The sequence below is a fragment of the Poeciliopsis prolifica genome, unplaced genomic scaffold, assembly GCF_027474105.1.
Source record: "Poeciliopsis prolifica strain line A6 unplaced genomic scaffold, Auburn_PproV2 SCAFFOLD003, whole genome shotgun sequence".
NCBI lineage: Eukaryota > Metazoa > Chordata > Actinopteri > Cyprinodontiformes > Poeciliidae > Poeciliopsis > Poeciliopsis prolifica.
Window position 1 is genome coordinate 6,458,796 of NW_026562378.1, and position 14,476 is coordinate 6,473,271.

The following is a 14,476-nucleotide window of genomic DNA, read 5'->3' on the forward strand; positions in this document are numbered from 1 at the left end:
CTGCTGAGGAATAATTTCAATAATTTGAAAAAGTAGATTGCTCTCCAATTAATTTAATTAGTCATTGGATAAATGCCCTTTGCGTTGGCCTTAAAGTCAAAAATATGAGCTGCACTTACTTTTAGAAATTAAACAGGCTCTGCTGCAGGCTTTTTGGTCTGATATTTTGAAGTTTAATCGTGAGAATTAATGTTTTCTTCTTGTTTTATGCAGCTAGAGACCAGATGTAGCCACTGGTGAATTTATTTGGACCTTAGTGTCTATGTTGATAAAAGTTTATCAATTAAATCAATGGCATATGAATCCCATATTTACATTTTGCACACCTTTTCCAAACATCCACACCCTTTTCAAGCTTTTTTATTATTTCTTTTCCTGTGAATTTGTTATCAAAGACGGGTCACGTGAGTCAATAAACCTTAAAAAGAAATTATTATTCCTATGTACGTTGCATTTTACCTACAAATAGATCACTGGCGTGATCGGAGATTCAGGCATATTATCACACCCTTTGAGCCATAATACAGTTTTGCTGCATTTTCTGCTTTTAGTGACCAATGTGCTGAAGCACGCAGAGAGTGATGGGAATATGATGATGTTGGAAAAGAAAGAGAAGCGTGAGGTGATGTTGCGATTATCTGTTTTCCTAATATAGTGCTGTCCATCATAAACAGAATTTAAATACAAATGTCCAGTGTGATAAACTTCCTCAAAGCAATGCATATCATAGATAATGAAGAAAGGACTACTCTTTATCAATAATGTAAAAACTAATTAAAAACAATGAAACAAGTCATTGTTTCAAATGTAAGTTGTTGTACATCGATTTATGTAGAAATTTTATCTTCAGCTTCTACACTCCAAAGCGCATATTGTTGTATGGTGTTCTTTAAATATGTGTGCTGGGAGGGAAAAAAACTATACTTTTTTCCACTAGAATATAAACGGATGTTTAAATCTGCACACATGAGTGATTGCAGCTGAAAGTTAAAACATCTTTGGGAGGTTAAAAATGGCAGCATAAGCTAATTTTGAACATATTAAGATCAAAATGTCACAATAAATCAGGTAAACTCGCTTAAAGCAGCCTCCGAAAGGGATGAGCATCAACATTCACAATTAAATAAACTCTCTCATCACAGTGAATTTATTTATTTTCATACTTTCCATGTGAACTTATTCACATATTTCCACGTTAGACTGGGATTTAAACTCTATATCTACGGCGCATCGAAAATTAACTCAACGTTCACAAGGGTTAAATAGAGAAATGTCTCCATTGGCAACAAGCAGGTGCAAATGGGGTAGCTAGCGGGTAGCAGCTAGAGGACACAAACAAGAGGCAGCCTTTTTAGCTAACGTTGCTCCTGCACTTTTTTACTACATTTGTAACAACACAAACTACACTATCTGGATGAATTCTCTTTAAACCCCAATAAAAACTAACGACCAACACCTGGTGGAGTTATATTCGTCAAAAAGGATGCATGTTTGAGTAGTCCTGTACTATAAATAAGCTCCATTCAGAGTGCCATTGGGGCTGGCACTTCACAGCAGCGGTGGCTAACTGTTACATTAGCCTGAAGCCAGCCATGGCCAGCGTTAGCGAGGAAGCTGCCAGAAGCCTGACAGCACAGCGGCGGGCACGGAACGACGACATCCGGGAACTTACCGAGGCCCTGGGTGCTGGAGCTCTAAATGTGTCCCCAGGTCGGTGAACAGCAACTGGATGCACGGGGTGAACGACGAAGAGGACGGTGGGAGAGAAACGAATGCAAGTGTTCAGCTTCTGAGGAGGTCTTCTCCTGGTGCTTCCATGTCTGTTTACCAGATTGCATTCTGGGACAGGGACGTCACTGGTGATGTGTCGGTCGCGAGCGAGTCAAACCACTGTGCCGGTTCTTCTCTGTGAACGATGGCAATACAAAACCTGAGTGAAGATGGTATTTAGTGCATGATGTGTGTTGTATTGTTGTTCTCTTAGCAGTATGATATTAGTTGTAATGCAGTTTGTTTGTCTTGTGAGAAGAAGTACTAGTGGCTCTTACATGAGTGCTGCTCACTTCAAATTTCTTCTTCTGTGGTTTGTATTCTAAAGAATCTGGAACAGTGTGGCCATTCATCATAGGTCTCATTTTTCTCTTAAGTTGTCTTAGCAGTATTATAAGAATTGTTAAATGCTGTTCGTTTTATATATAGCACAGATTGAATTACTTTAAAATCTTTCGAGCTGTAGATTTCTCTTTTCACTCTAGATGATTTTTAATAAGTCTAATTATTTTAGACTTTGGAATAAAGGTGATCACAGATTTCTTACAAACGTTGAAACAATTAATGCAACAATTAAATCATTTAGTCATGAATTTCACTGTGATTTTTATTTAACCATGAAGGACCTGTTGAGATTTTAAAAATCACTTACAAGAGAAACTGGAAACATATAAAAACTTCATTGTTGTCATACCATTTTCTTTACAATCCTAACCAAAACACACGACATGACAAGAAACAGTTCAAAAATCGTGAATCTGAATAACTGTTTTTGTGCAGGATCTTTCATGTAACATCCTGACATGCTGTATGCAGAGTAAAATGCCATATTCCCTAAATTACAAGCTTATGCTGTTAAGAATATATAATTCCTGAGTTCTAAGAGGTTGAAATCAACTTGAGTTCCCTTCCAGTCAAATCTAACTCAACTTTGCACCTTTCTCATGAAATGAAGCCCATTCAAGCAGGACACATCCTTTGATGTCACAGAGCCAGTGAATGATTCTGCATCTTCCAAAATTATTTTCCATTCTGTGTCCATCCTGGCAGCACATACAATAAAGGCATGGAGAGAATATCTTGGCATAAAGTAGGACCTCTGTTATTGAACATGTCGCTAGTTTATTCCAAAATATTAAATTTAGTCAATACATTTACATTAAAAGTGCAAAGAGGAATTTATAATAACACAGTTTAAAACCAGGCATGAATGCAGTGCAATAAATACATTACTATTGGTCTGTAGGAGAAATGAACATGGATGAGAACCCTTAAATTGACTTATTGCTCATACTTTAAGACCCAACATGATTGCTGTATTTAGGAAGTAGATTCCTTTGTACTACTTTAAATAATGACAATGTCTTACAAATGTGAACAATTTTTATTCTGGAAAAGTATCAAGGTCACATTTAAATGAATCATTATGAAAGCTAAAAGCTGCATTAAATGGAGATTAGATTGGATTTGAAGTGATTGTTGAACTGAGTAAATGATCCGGATCTTACCAAAGAATTCCAACGCCCATCAGACCTCAGTGTGTGACTCACATTATCGTTTCTTCTTCTTTTTTTTTTGTTTTTGTCTACAATAAAAACACAGAGACATAAATTACTGAGCAGAACACAATAAAAAGATTAAGATTAAAATAAATTAAAAAAAAAACCAATAACAAATAGGGACTACAATACAGTGAGAAAGTGTTTTTCATCCTCACATTTTGTACTGGTTTTGTTCTTCGTCACACTTATCTTCGCCAAGTTGCCCATGCAATCCAGGGAAAAAAGGTTCAACTTCTGCTCGTGAAAATTTCTGTGACATTAGGACGTTAAATGGTAAGACATGTAGTGACCTATCTTGGATTTTTGGTTTATTAAATTGTAGTGAAATTATGAACGCCCAGAGTTGGAAGATTTCATAATCAATTGTATCACATTTTGCAGTTGGTAAGTCAAAATGTTCTCATAAAATTACAATTGTAGTAAAAACATGATTTTTTTAAATAATGATTTATTGTTATTTCACTACCTTTTACCAAAATAGCCAAGCTGCGGTGAGAAACAATAAAAAATAGATAAACCTCGCTTCAATGTAAACAGCTCATTCTTTATTTACAAAAGAAATTAAAGTGATTGAAAATATTTGTTTTAAGCTTACTGAAAAGCAAATGCACTGTAAATACGACTACATGCACCAAATTCAGACTTTTACGCCTCAAACGTCCTAAGCCGCAGTTCCTTTTACCGCCAGAGGTGGCGGCATCGGCTGAAAATGTGTCTGTAAGCAGAAGAAGAACATCAACAACACCATGGGGGCTGTTACTGATGGTAAGTAATTGTGCGATTCATTCGTTTTATCTCTTAGTTAAAATTCATTTTCTGTTACCGTCTTCTCAACCCTGTAAAGAATCAATACATAAGAGTGGTTTAATTATCAACCGCCATTAAATTCCACACGAAAAGCCGTCTTTACCGAGAGCAGCTGGCATGCTAACAGTTAGCTAAGTCAGTGGCTTTCCAGTAGCACAGCTTTGAGCGTGCTCACTTACCCTCCCCTGGTCTGTGTCACAGATGAAGTTATAAGAAAGCGTCTTCTCATTGACGGTGACGGAGCTGGAGATGACCGCAGAATCAACCTGCTGTTGAAGAGCTTCACGAAATGGTGCCACTCTCCGGGGAGCCCGGAGGAAGGGTGAGCGAGTTCACACACACAGGCTGGAACTCGGTGTGTTGGCCCATTAAATTAAATCTTTTCTTGAATTGCTAAGCATGTGACATATTTAATGCTAACCACACGTTTGGAGGAATTGTAACAGTGCTTCAAAGGTCCTCAAACATTTCCAGTAATAGAAAAGAAAATATGATGTGGAAAGACAGTTTGTCGCTTATCACCTGTCATCTGGACCAGAGTAGAAATACATTTATAGTGAGATTTTATTTATTATTAAAACGGGCCAAGAAGGACAGGGATGTTTGACAATTTACTGCAGGATTTTGAAACGCATTCAAGAAATCCTGTTTTTGGTGTTTCTGTGTGTTTAGATTTACCCAGTATCAGAGGATGCTGGGAACTCTGGCTCAGTGTGAGTTTTCTATGGGGAAAACGTTGATGGTTTACGACATGAATCTTCGGGAAATGGAGAATTACGAGAAGATTTACTCAAACATCGGTAGGAACTGATTCACACTATCCGAGTCTGTAATGTTGACATCTTTTGGCAAATAACTAACTAAAATGTTTGTTTTTTTTAATTCAAGAGCAAAACATCACGTCCGCTCATGACAAGATTGCAGAATGCAAAAAAGAAATACAGAGAGCGAAGAGAATACGAAAAAATCGACAAGGTAAAGTTCTTTGATGTTTTGTACTTTTACAATATCTGGGAAAGTATTGATGAGCTTTTAAACGTCATACAAGTAAACGTCAAAGTGTTTTACTGGGATTTTATGTGGTTGAAAAAGTTGCGCATAACTGATGTGGAAGCAAAAAAAACAAAACACTATTTTACTGTATTCTACTAGGGAAATAGTTCTACTTTTTATGTTTAGTTGTTTTGGATTATTTGAATCTTGTAAACATTTTCATGTGTTCTTCCAGAATATGACGCTTTGGCAAAGATAATCCAGCAGCATCCAGACAGGCATGAAACTCTCAAGTAAGCCAGCATTTTATAATCCAAGTCATCTTTTGTTTTTAGATCTTTTTTTTTTCTAAAGTAATGTTTTGTTTTCAATCAATCAATCAATCAAATTTTATTTGTATAGCACATTTCAGCTACAAGGCATTTCAAAGTGCTTTACATCATAAACACAAAACACAAAGGCATGCAACATAGAATAAAATACCAAGGTTTTTTTTTTCTTCCCTCTTTTCCTTTCTTCCCCCTTCCCTTTGACACGGAATTTAAGCGCCTGTTACCGCCGGACTCCGCCGTCCGTTTAACCACGGGTATTTGCCGGGCCCCGTTGCCCACAACAGAAAAAAATAAAAATAAATAATTACATACATATCCACAAAATCAAATTCATACATATTACATTTCAAATGCAACTCTAAAAAGGTGCGTTTTTACTTGAGATTTGAAGGAAGTCAGGGTTTCCGCTGTTTTACAGTTTTCTGGAAGTTGTTCCAAATTTTTGGTCCATAGATGCTGAAAGCTGCTTCTCCTCTTGGTTCTGGTTCTGGGGATGCAGAGCAGACCAGAACCAGAAGACCTGAGAGGTCTGGAAGGTTGATACAACAACAGCAGATCTTTAATGTATTGTGGTGCTAAACCGTTCAGTGATTTGTAAACTAACAACAGTATTTTAAATCTATTCTTTGAGCTACAGGGAGTGCCAGTGGAGGGACTTTAAAACTGGTGTTATGTGCTCTATTTTCCTGGTTCTAGTGAGAACGCGAGCAGCAGCTTCTGGATCAACTGCGGCTGTTTGATTGATTTGTTGGACAGGCCTGTGAAGATGCTGTTGCAATAATCAAAGCGACTAAAGACAAACGCATGAATGAGTTTCTCTAGATCTGGCTGAGACATTAGTCCTCTAATCCTGGAGATGTTCTTCAGGTGATAGAAGGCCGATTTTGTTACTGTCTTTATGTGGCTCTGGAGGTTCAAGTCCGAGTTCATCACTACTCCCAGGTTTCGGGCCTGATCGCTAGGTTTTAGTTGTAATAACTGAAGCTGTGCATTGACTCTAGATCGTTCCTCTTTAGGTCCAAAAATAATGACTTCAGTTTTATTTTTGTTCAGTTGGAGAAAGTTTTGGCACATCCACACATTTATCTGCTCTAAGCATTTATTCAGTGATTGGATGGGTTCAGAGTCACCTGGTGACATCGTAATGTAGCTGTGTCATCCGCATAGTTGTGGTAGCTAATATTATTTATGACCTGAGCTAGTGGGAGAATATAAATATTAAATAAGAGGGGTCCTAGGATTGAACCTTGGGGTACCCACATGTGACCTTTGACCTCTTTGATGAGAAGTTTCCAATTGAAACAAAGAAATCCCTGTTCTTTATGTAGGATTCAAACCAGTCGAGCACCGAAACAGAGAGTCCAACCCAACTTTCAAGTTGATTCAGTAATATGTCATGGTCGACAGTGTCAAAAGCTGCACTGAGGTCCAACAGAACCAGCACCGTGGTTCTCCCACAGTCCGTATTTATATGGATATCATTGAATACTTTTACGAGGGCAGTCTCCGTGCTGTGGTGAGCACGAAAACCAGACTGGAAAGTGTCAAAGCAGTTGGTCATCATGAGGAAAACTATTTAATTGTTTACACACAGTTTTTTCAATAACTTTGCTGATGAATGGGAGGTTTGAGATTGGCCTGTAATTCTGCAATAGTGATTTGTCCAGGCTGTTCTTTTTTAACAGTGGTTTGATTACTGCTGTTTTCAAAGCCTGGGGGAAAACACCTGATGTAAGCGATGAGTTTACGATTTGGATCAGATCAGTAGCAATAACAGGCAGGACTTTCTTAAAGAAATGTGTGGGTAGGACATCCAGACAGCAGGAGCTTGAACTTAATTGACTTATAATTTCTTCTAGAGTTTTATAATTAAGTAGTTGAAAATGGGTCATTTTTTCTGTATTTGTTTTGTTTTGGTACAGCAATGGTTCTGGCTTTGAAGTTGATGTGCAGATTAATCCTCTGATTTTTTGGATTTTCTCTGAAAAGAAATCAGAAAACGTATTACAGGCAACATTAGATTGGAATTCAGGTGGAAACGTCACAGGAGGGTTTGTGAGCCTGTCAACTGTTGCAAATAAAGTTCGAGCATTATTGATGTTTTTGTTTATGACATCTGCAAAGAAAGCCTCCCTTCCATGTTTTAGTGTTAAGTGATAGTTACGTAGTTTTTCTTTGTAGATGTCGTGATGAAACGTGAAGTTGAGTTTTACGCCATTGTCGTTCTGCCCTGCGGCAGACTTGTCTTGCAGACCGAACTATTTGTGCATTTCTCCATGGAGATTTCTTTCTACCAGTCAAAACCTTTACTTTAATTGGGGCAATGGAATCAATGATATATGAAACTTTAGACTGAAAATCATCTAACAACTGATCTACATCATTACAGCTTAAGGGTGAGGAGGAAGAGTAGATTTGATTAAATGTTTCTGCTGTGTTTTCTGTGAAAGAACTTTTTCTGACAGTAGCTGTTTGTCCAAGTGGGTCAAAGAATAAAGAACCTTCAAAGATACAGCGAAGTGATCCGACAGGGCGACATCAGTTACAGACATTGGAAAATATCCACACCCTTACTGATAACCAGGTCCAGTGTGTGTCCTTGAGTGTGTGTTGCTTGTTTAACATGTTGTGTTAAACCAAAATTTTGTTTACTTAAAGGCAGCTGGAGGCATTAGACAAAGAACTCCAACATTTGTCTCACATTAAAGAGAACGTGGATGCAAAGGTAAAGAAAAATTATTTATTCTCTCTTCTCTTTAGACATAAGTTTCTTTCGGGTTTTTTTGACACCTGTCTTCTGTTCAGTTGGAGTTGAGGAAGAAGCAGTTCCATGTTCTTCTCACCACCATTCAGGAGCTACAGCAGACACTTGAGAGTAAGGATTTATTTTTCTCTAGTGGCACTTACATTTCAAACTGTAATGTATGAAAACCAAAACCCTCCCTACATTGCTTATCGTTACTTTTCCCAGATGACGAGAAATTAGACGACGACCAAAGTCAGGAGAGCCCTGCACAGAATGGAGAATGAAATCTTTCTAGATTTTTTAACGGAACTGATTTTAAGAATCGCTCTTTTTTTTGTATGTACTTTTTGAATAAACTTGACTTGCACATATGTGGTTTTTGTGTGTATTTGATGCATTTGACATGCATTTTAAATTTTATTTATTACACACTGCATACCAAACAAAGATCAGAGTGATATAAATATTATAGGAGTAGAAATTAAGATTTAAAAAGTTTGGATTTGCATTTTGGATTTTCTCAGTTCAAAATATTTTTTCTGCATCTAATCAATGAATTGCAGCTCAGTTCTGCAATAAACTGGTTTCTTTTTGGAGAATTAAAGTACTGTATGTGTCCATCTACTTGCTTTCATTTGAAGTTTTTAGATTTGAGTCAAACGTCCACAAGGGTGCGCTAAAGTCCATTTGAGTTCACTGCTGGGTTTTGAGCAGTTACAGCAACGCATTACCTTCCATTAAACTTAGTTTTGTACATCGACAGCAAGACAAAAGGATTTAAATTGTTCAAAGCTTTCTTTAAATTTATTCTTAAGACAGAATTCTGTTAAGAAAATGTATACTAGAAAAAAATAAACATTTGTAATGCCTTCTGGTTATTTTGGAACATATTTAGCAAACCACTTCATAAACAGATTTAGGTTCTTCAGTACTATGCACTGCAAAACTTGCAGTGAAGAAAATTACAGCTAAAGATCCTCCTGGATTGTGCTGCTCCTCCTAGAACTCCGCCAGGTATCTGCGGGCCTCCATGAGGCGCTTCGTGCGACTCTGCAATGCATCCCTCTTGTTGCCGATATCGTAGTCCTCCTTCAGTAGGAAGTCCACATTTTCCTTGTCCTGAAGCATCTGCAGCATTTCCCTCTGTAGCTGGATGGCAGACTGTTGCAGCATCTCGTAGCGGATCACCAGGGGGACCTGGTCGGCCAGACGCATTCCGGCAATCTGCCACAAAAAAAATGGACAAAATGGTTTAAGACTATCCTTTTGTAGCTTGAGTATGCAAAGTTAACCTTTTGTGTACATAAATGAATCCAACTGTGTGGAATGAATAATTTTCAACTAGTTGAGTGATCTCAGTTAAGAATCAGGAGAGTTAAATTTCTCAGAATTGAGGTTAATTGAGTATCAACCAATGATAATTACAGTTCAATTAAACAATAGAGTAAATTCACTGGGATAAAGCCATAGACAATGTACAGATTAACACCCTACGTCCTGTCAACCTTAAGACATTACTAACAGCTTTTTATGGATGGACTTTGACTCATTCACATTCAGATATTGAGCACAGCTTTTATCAAGGTGAAACAACACAAAGGAAATATTAGTTTGGGAATCCTCCGACATCAGTTGCATGTGAGAATTTGTTGCAGCAACATGACACAGGGGTATTGAAAGTTGTTTGGATGAAAAAAACAAACATTTAAATGAGATCCAATCTGAAGTGTTTGAACCTGTCATTTAAATCTTACTTACTTTGTAGTATGATTTTAGATGCACCATCAGCTCTTGAAGTGTTGCGTGATTGTCCATGCAGAACACCGTGCTCCTTGATGAAAGGGTGGGTAGTTTGGTTTTGATGGGGTAGTTCTCTTCCTCCTCTTCACTCTTGCTCTCACTCAGACTGTTACTGTAGGTCTTATCCTGGGAGTAAACCAGCAGCTCCATCTGAAACTGGGTCCTCAACATCAGTTCAGCAGAGGATTCCTTTAGCTGCTTAATGGCCTCAATCTTTGCCTGCGAAATGAACATCTGCATTTTAATTTGACCAGAACAGTGAAACGAATTAAGAGAGCAGAAATGCTGTGACTCGAGCTGCAGTGCGGTTTTTCCTCAGTCTTCACTAAACCGCTACCTTGGTTGTTTTCAAAAGATTGGGGAATCCTGTGAAGCTGGTTTGGGCCAGCTGCGTGAAGGTTTTCTTGATAGCATCTAGAAGAAACAGAGAGGAAAAAAAAAAGAAGAAAAAGTTGCTTTATTTTTATTCCTCTGTGGTTGTGTTGGAAACACAAAACAGTAATAATGACGAAAACGTGTAGGTGAATTTTCTTTCCTCTGTGTTTACATTCAACTTGAGCGGTCTTGAAAACTTAGTGAAGCTTTAGATAAAAACGCCACAAGCACAATACAAATATACAAATGTGATGTCATATGTACCACTATTCTATTTTAGCGCTCAAAACATAAAATAGTCTTTTTTCCTACACAGTCAAATTCAGTTCCAATCGAGCTTCATTAAAGACAGAATTATGATCAATAGTATAGATAAATAGAAACTCATAATACTACTAATAAAAAGACTACATCACATATTGTTTCCTCATATAGGTAGGAACATCAGTGCCTCCACATTAGATGTACTCCTAACCCAACATATCCAAGGATCAGGCTGATATAATGCAGTTCTACTGATCTGTGTTATTACTGTAATATCGCAACAACAACAAAACAAGTTGTCTTGAAGTTTTGCCCCATGCTTTCTGACTTTGTTGCACGATTTATAGCTTTTTCCTTTACAGATTTAACACTGATTCAGGACTACATAAAGTCTACCTCTGCATTGTAGCTACGCTAAAAGAAGTGCCTCCAATCACCTCCGACATCCTTCAGCTTCCTGATGGCTGGTTCTTCCAGCTGTCTGATCTGCTCCTTCACCATCACCTCGAAGGTCTTGTAGTTGATGAAGCCTGGTAGCTCTCTTCCACGGTACCGCTCCTCATATTCCTCCACCTCTCTTTCAATTTTTCTGTTAACTGCACCACAGAGGACATGTCACACACGTCATGTCATTGACTCACCGCTGTGCCCCTGCTTAGACGACAACAAACTCGAAGACGCTCACAATTTTCCCCTGAGTTGTCCAGGTGCGCCTTCCACTTCCCAAACTCTCTCCTGAGCACAGTGAAGACGTTGAGTCTCTCCCCGCACTTCAGCTCCTCCCCTGTGGTCAGACTGATGGCATCCTGGGTGAACGCCGTCACTTTCTGTGGCGTTACAGGAGTTTAAGTGTTTTGTTGGAAGGATAACGCGCAACCAAGCGTTAGTCACAGTGCAGGGCGCTCACGTCGATCAGGAAGACGAGTCTCTCCGCCGCGTCGGATGGAGGTCCGTTACCGTACCGGTCGAGCTCCATCTGAGTCTGCTTCAGCTTCTCGTCTATCTGCTCTTCCAGTCTTGGGAGAGATTTCTGTAAAGTCAAACTTCCAACCGTTAAAAACTGAAACATTCAGCGAGCAGCTAACATTGAGGTAACGCCTCACCTCGATGTGATGCACCAGCTCTAGAGTAAGTTTCTCCGCCAGAACGGGAATGGTTGCAAGTTCTTTGTTGTACAAAGTGCTGCAAAAAGAATTGAAAAGATAAAACATTTCACAACATGCAAAGTCTACCTGGTGGCACAAGAAGATTTAACTTACTGGAAATAGGGGTGATTTTTAAAGAAGTCTTTCTCTCTCTCAATGGCTTCAGACAGAGACACCTTCTCTGTGATCTCCTTCTGGCCTCTGCATTTGACGATCATGTAGCCTTTCTTCAGCTGGATGACTTCGTTGTTGACTATTTCCACCACTGTCTCTTCCGTGCCTTTGTCCACCAAGTCAGGTTTGGTCAAAATACCTGAGAGCAAGAGAATTTATAAGTTTTTAACTGCTTAACTGAGAGCCAGGTGGCCATTTTACACAATAATTTCTATTTACCCAGAGTCCTCTCTCCATCAGGATCAACCTGTTGAGCCATCTTCAAAGCCTCTGTGGTCGCGATGTCCACATTGGATGGAACCACCACCAAACTGATGGTTTCTTGTTTTCTAATAAACTTTTCGATGAGTCGCTTTATCTGAAATGTTCCACATATATCGCCTAAGATTTACAGTATAAAAAATGGCGCATGGCAACACACTTGGTCGAGGTGATCTAAACTGAAAGCTTGCTCTACAGCAGCAGATTTCCTGTCCAACCTCTCAGGTTGGGAAAAAATAATCACGAAACGTCTGAATTTGACGTCACTTTAATGCTCCTCTAACATTCTTTGAACAATTTACTCGGAAAGAAGCAGATTCCGAGGAAAAATGAACAATGCTGACCTGATCACCGATGTTTTCTGGTTGTCCCTTTACAGCCACCCTGGCGATGCCAGGAAGGTCGATGAGAGTCAGGTCCGGCACTTCCGGGGAAGCAATTTCCAGAGTGATGAGGTCATCGCAAATCCCCACTCCGACTCCGGCCATTTCATCCTGTGCTGGAGAGAGGAAACAAAGGCGGTCGTCCTGGTGAGTGAACCAAACAACGTAACGAAATTGCTTTGATACTTTTACCAGAAAAATGCAATGTTGTACCTTCTCTAATTTTTTTCTCCACAACTGCAGGATCATTTAGCTCCTCCTCAAATTCTTGGTAACTAATCTTTCCATACCAATCCTGGCCTTCTTTCCTTCTCTTCATCTTCAGCTCGAGAGGACATCTTGTGACGATGCCTGGATTAAAGATGAGTCAAAGACAAGACAAGACAAGTTAAGGCAAATACAGTGAGGCTTGTGACCGTTTGACTAACATAGTTTGAGTTATAAGTTTATATAGACCAAAAAAATATATAGATGTCTTTTTTGAAACAGCCGGACTGCAGTTTGCAAATGCTCACTGGTACAAACACCTTTATTTTTGGAGGCATGTTGTCTGGTTGGAGGAAACTAAAGTGGAACTGTTCGTCTCAAATGGCCACTGCTTCATATGAAGGAAAAAGGAGAATATAAATCTGAGAGCATCACCCAGTGTGGGGACTTCTGCATCATGTTGCGAGGTTGTTTTGCAACTGGTGCACTTCATGAAATAGATGGCACCATCTATTGTATGAAATAAAACAGATGCTATCCAACTATGCGTCGTTATGTTATGGGGAAATACTGAAGCATCAATCAGAAAGTCAAAGCTCATCTGTGAATGGTCTTCCCAATGGAGAGTGAGCTCAAGTCTGCAGCCAAAGTGGCTATAAAGTGACTTAAAAGCAAGTATGGCATCTATAGATTACCTGATGTCAGTTCCACAGATCTGAAAAGGTGTGTGAGTGAAACCAGACAAGGTGTTTACCTCATTCTTGTAGAATTAAATAAAAATAAGTCCTTCTCTAGTTCTAGGTCACCTAAAACAGTGGGAGCTTGGTCTGATTGAACTTCAGATGGTTAAATCAGAGAAAAACAGAGAACTAGGCAGAAATACACTCAAAACTGGAACATGAGATTTTTTGTTGAGATAACTCGGTACATCTTGTTTTGTGAATTACTTTTTGGACTTTAACGGGATTTGCATATTTTTAAAACCTTTCAACAAACCTACGATCATGTTCAAAATTATGATATTTGCAACATTTTTTTTTCTTTATTAAAACCATAGTTTTATTTCGGCTACAGCCATCAAATGACTTTTCACCACCCACCGCTTCCTCTCGGCAGCGCCACCCCGGACAGCGCCTCCAGCACCGAACTCTTCCCGGAGCTCTGGTCCCCTATCACGGCTATGGCAGGCAGCGCCAGGTCCTTCTCCACCCCCAGAGAGCGCAGGGAGTCGATCAGGTCGATGCAGGGTCGCACCTTCTCCTCGTAGTGTTGATTCAGCGTAGTCATTGCTTCTGGTTTGAGATCCGACAGACAGTTCCGCGGCTGAGAGCAAGTTTTGCGTGCTGCCCGTTTGGAAAGACGGAGAGCACTGGCTGGCTGCCCTGCAGAAGCAAAGAAAAAACAACCCCCCGCCCCCGGATTTTTAAGTTTCGTTTCCCAGCATCGCAGGAGACTGAGGGAGTGTCAGGAGGAACACTGCGGTCCGCCGGCCGGAAACCTTTTATTTATTTGTTGTATTAGTTTCGTTTCTCCCCCGCTGCAGTCGGCGAGTCAAACGAAACTTACAGCCTCGCAAAATTAGGGATCGTTTTCCATTTGCGTCACAACAAAGGGTGGTGCAATTGCAATTAGTTTGAGCCTCAATCTGGACCCTCAC

The 14,476-nt window shown here is 39.4% G+C and overlaps 3 protein-coding genes across 4 annotated transcripts in view; 1 reads left to right on the plus strand and 2 right to left on the minus strand.

Moving 5' to 3' along the window:
• Nucleotides 1–1,817, minus strand: part of LOC129357174 (ataxin-7) — a 32,806-nt gene extending 30,989 nt beyond the window's left edge. For both annotated transcript variants that reach the window (XM_055026605.1, XM_055026604.1), the window contains exon 1: nucleotides 1,673–1,817. The gene's annotated coding sequence lies outside the window, so the exon portion shown is untranslated. The remainder of the gene's footprint in view (nucleotides 1–1,672) is intronic.
• A 2,209-nt stretch (nucleotides 1,818–4,026) lies between these two features.
• thoc7 (THO complex 7) lies at nucleotides 4,027–8,581 on the plus strand. Its single transcript, XM_055027134.1, has 8 exons — nucleotides 4,027–4,097; nucleotides 4,341–4,461; nucleotides 4,812–4,939; nucleotides 5,028–5,114; nucleotides 5,368–5,425; nucleotides 8,123–8,189; nucleotides 8,270–8,339; nucleotides 8,436–8,581. Exons 1-8 carry the CDS (start codon nucleotides 4,079–4,081, stop codon nucleotides 8,492–8,494), a joined length of 609 nt encoding a protein of 202 aa, XP_054883109.1. The 5' UTR covers nucleotides 4,027–4,078; the 3' UTR covers nucleotides 8,495–8,581.
• Nucleotides 8,582–8,986: 405 nt separating this feature from the next.
• On the minus strand, nucleotides 8,987–14,219 carry LOC129358235 (interferon-induced GTP-binding protein Mx-like). The gene is made up of 12 exons (XM_055027132.1): nucleotides 13,920–14,219; nucleotides 12,826–12,963; nucleotides 12,574–12,728; nucleotides 12,188–12,326; nucleotides 11,909–12,107; nucleotides 11,753–11,831; nucleotides 11,557–11,679; nucleotides 11,335–11,476; nucleotides 11,087–11,245; nucleotides 10,348–10,424; nucleotides 9,969–10,229; nucleotides 8,987–9,434 (listed from the first exon to the last, which is right to left on the minus strand). The coding sequence occupies exons 1-12, from the start codon at nucleotides 14,104–14,106 to the stop codon at nucleotides 9,210–9,212; spliced, it is 1,884 nt and encodes a 627-aa protein (XP_054883107.1). The 5' UTR covers nucleotides 14,107–14,219; the 3' UTR covers nucleotides 8,987–9,209.
• Nucleotides 14,220–14,476: the final 257 nt, after the last annotated feature.

Excerpts from the sequence above, each read along its gene's own strand:
- thoc7 (XM_055027134.1), top strand. Across the intron at positions 4,462-4,811 it reads CCGGGGAGCCCGGAGGAAGG|ATTTACCCAGTATCAGAGGA; the intron begins GTGAGCGAGTTC and ends CTGTGTGTTTAG. Across the intron at positions 8,340-8,435 it reads GCTACAGCAGACACTTGAGA|ATGACGAGAAATTAGACGAC; the intron begins GTAAGGATTTAT and ends TACTTTTCCCAG.
- LOC129358235 (XM_055027132.1), bottom strand. The coding sequence starts at position 14,106 with ATGACTACGCTGAATCAACACTACGAGGAGAAGGTGCGACCCTGCATC. Across the intron at positions 12,327-12,573 it reads CAGAAAACATCGGTGATCAG|ATAAAGCGACTCATCGAAAA; the intron begins GTCAGCATTGTT and ends GGAACATTTCAG. Across the intron at positions 12,108-12,187 it reads TGATGGAGAGAGGACTCTGG|GTATTTTGACCAAACCTGAC; the intron begins GTAAATAGAAAT and ends TCTTGCTCTCAG.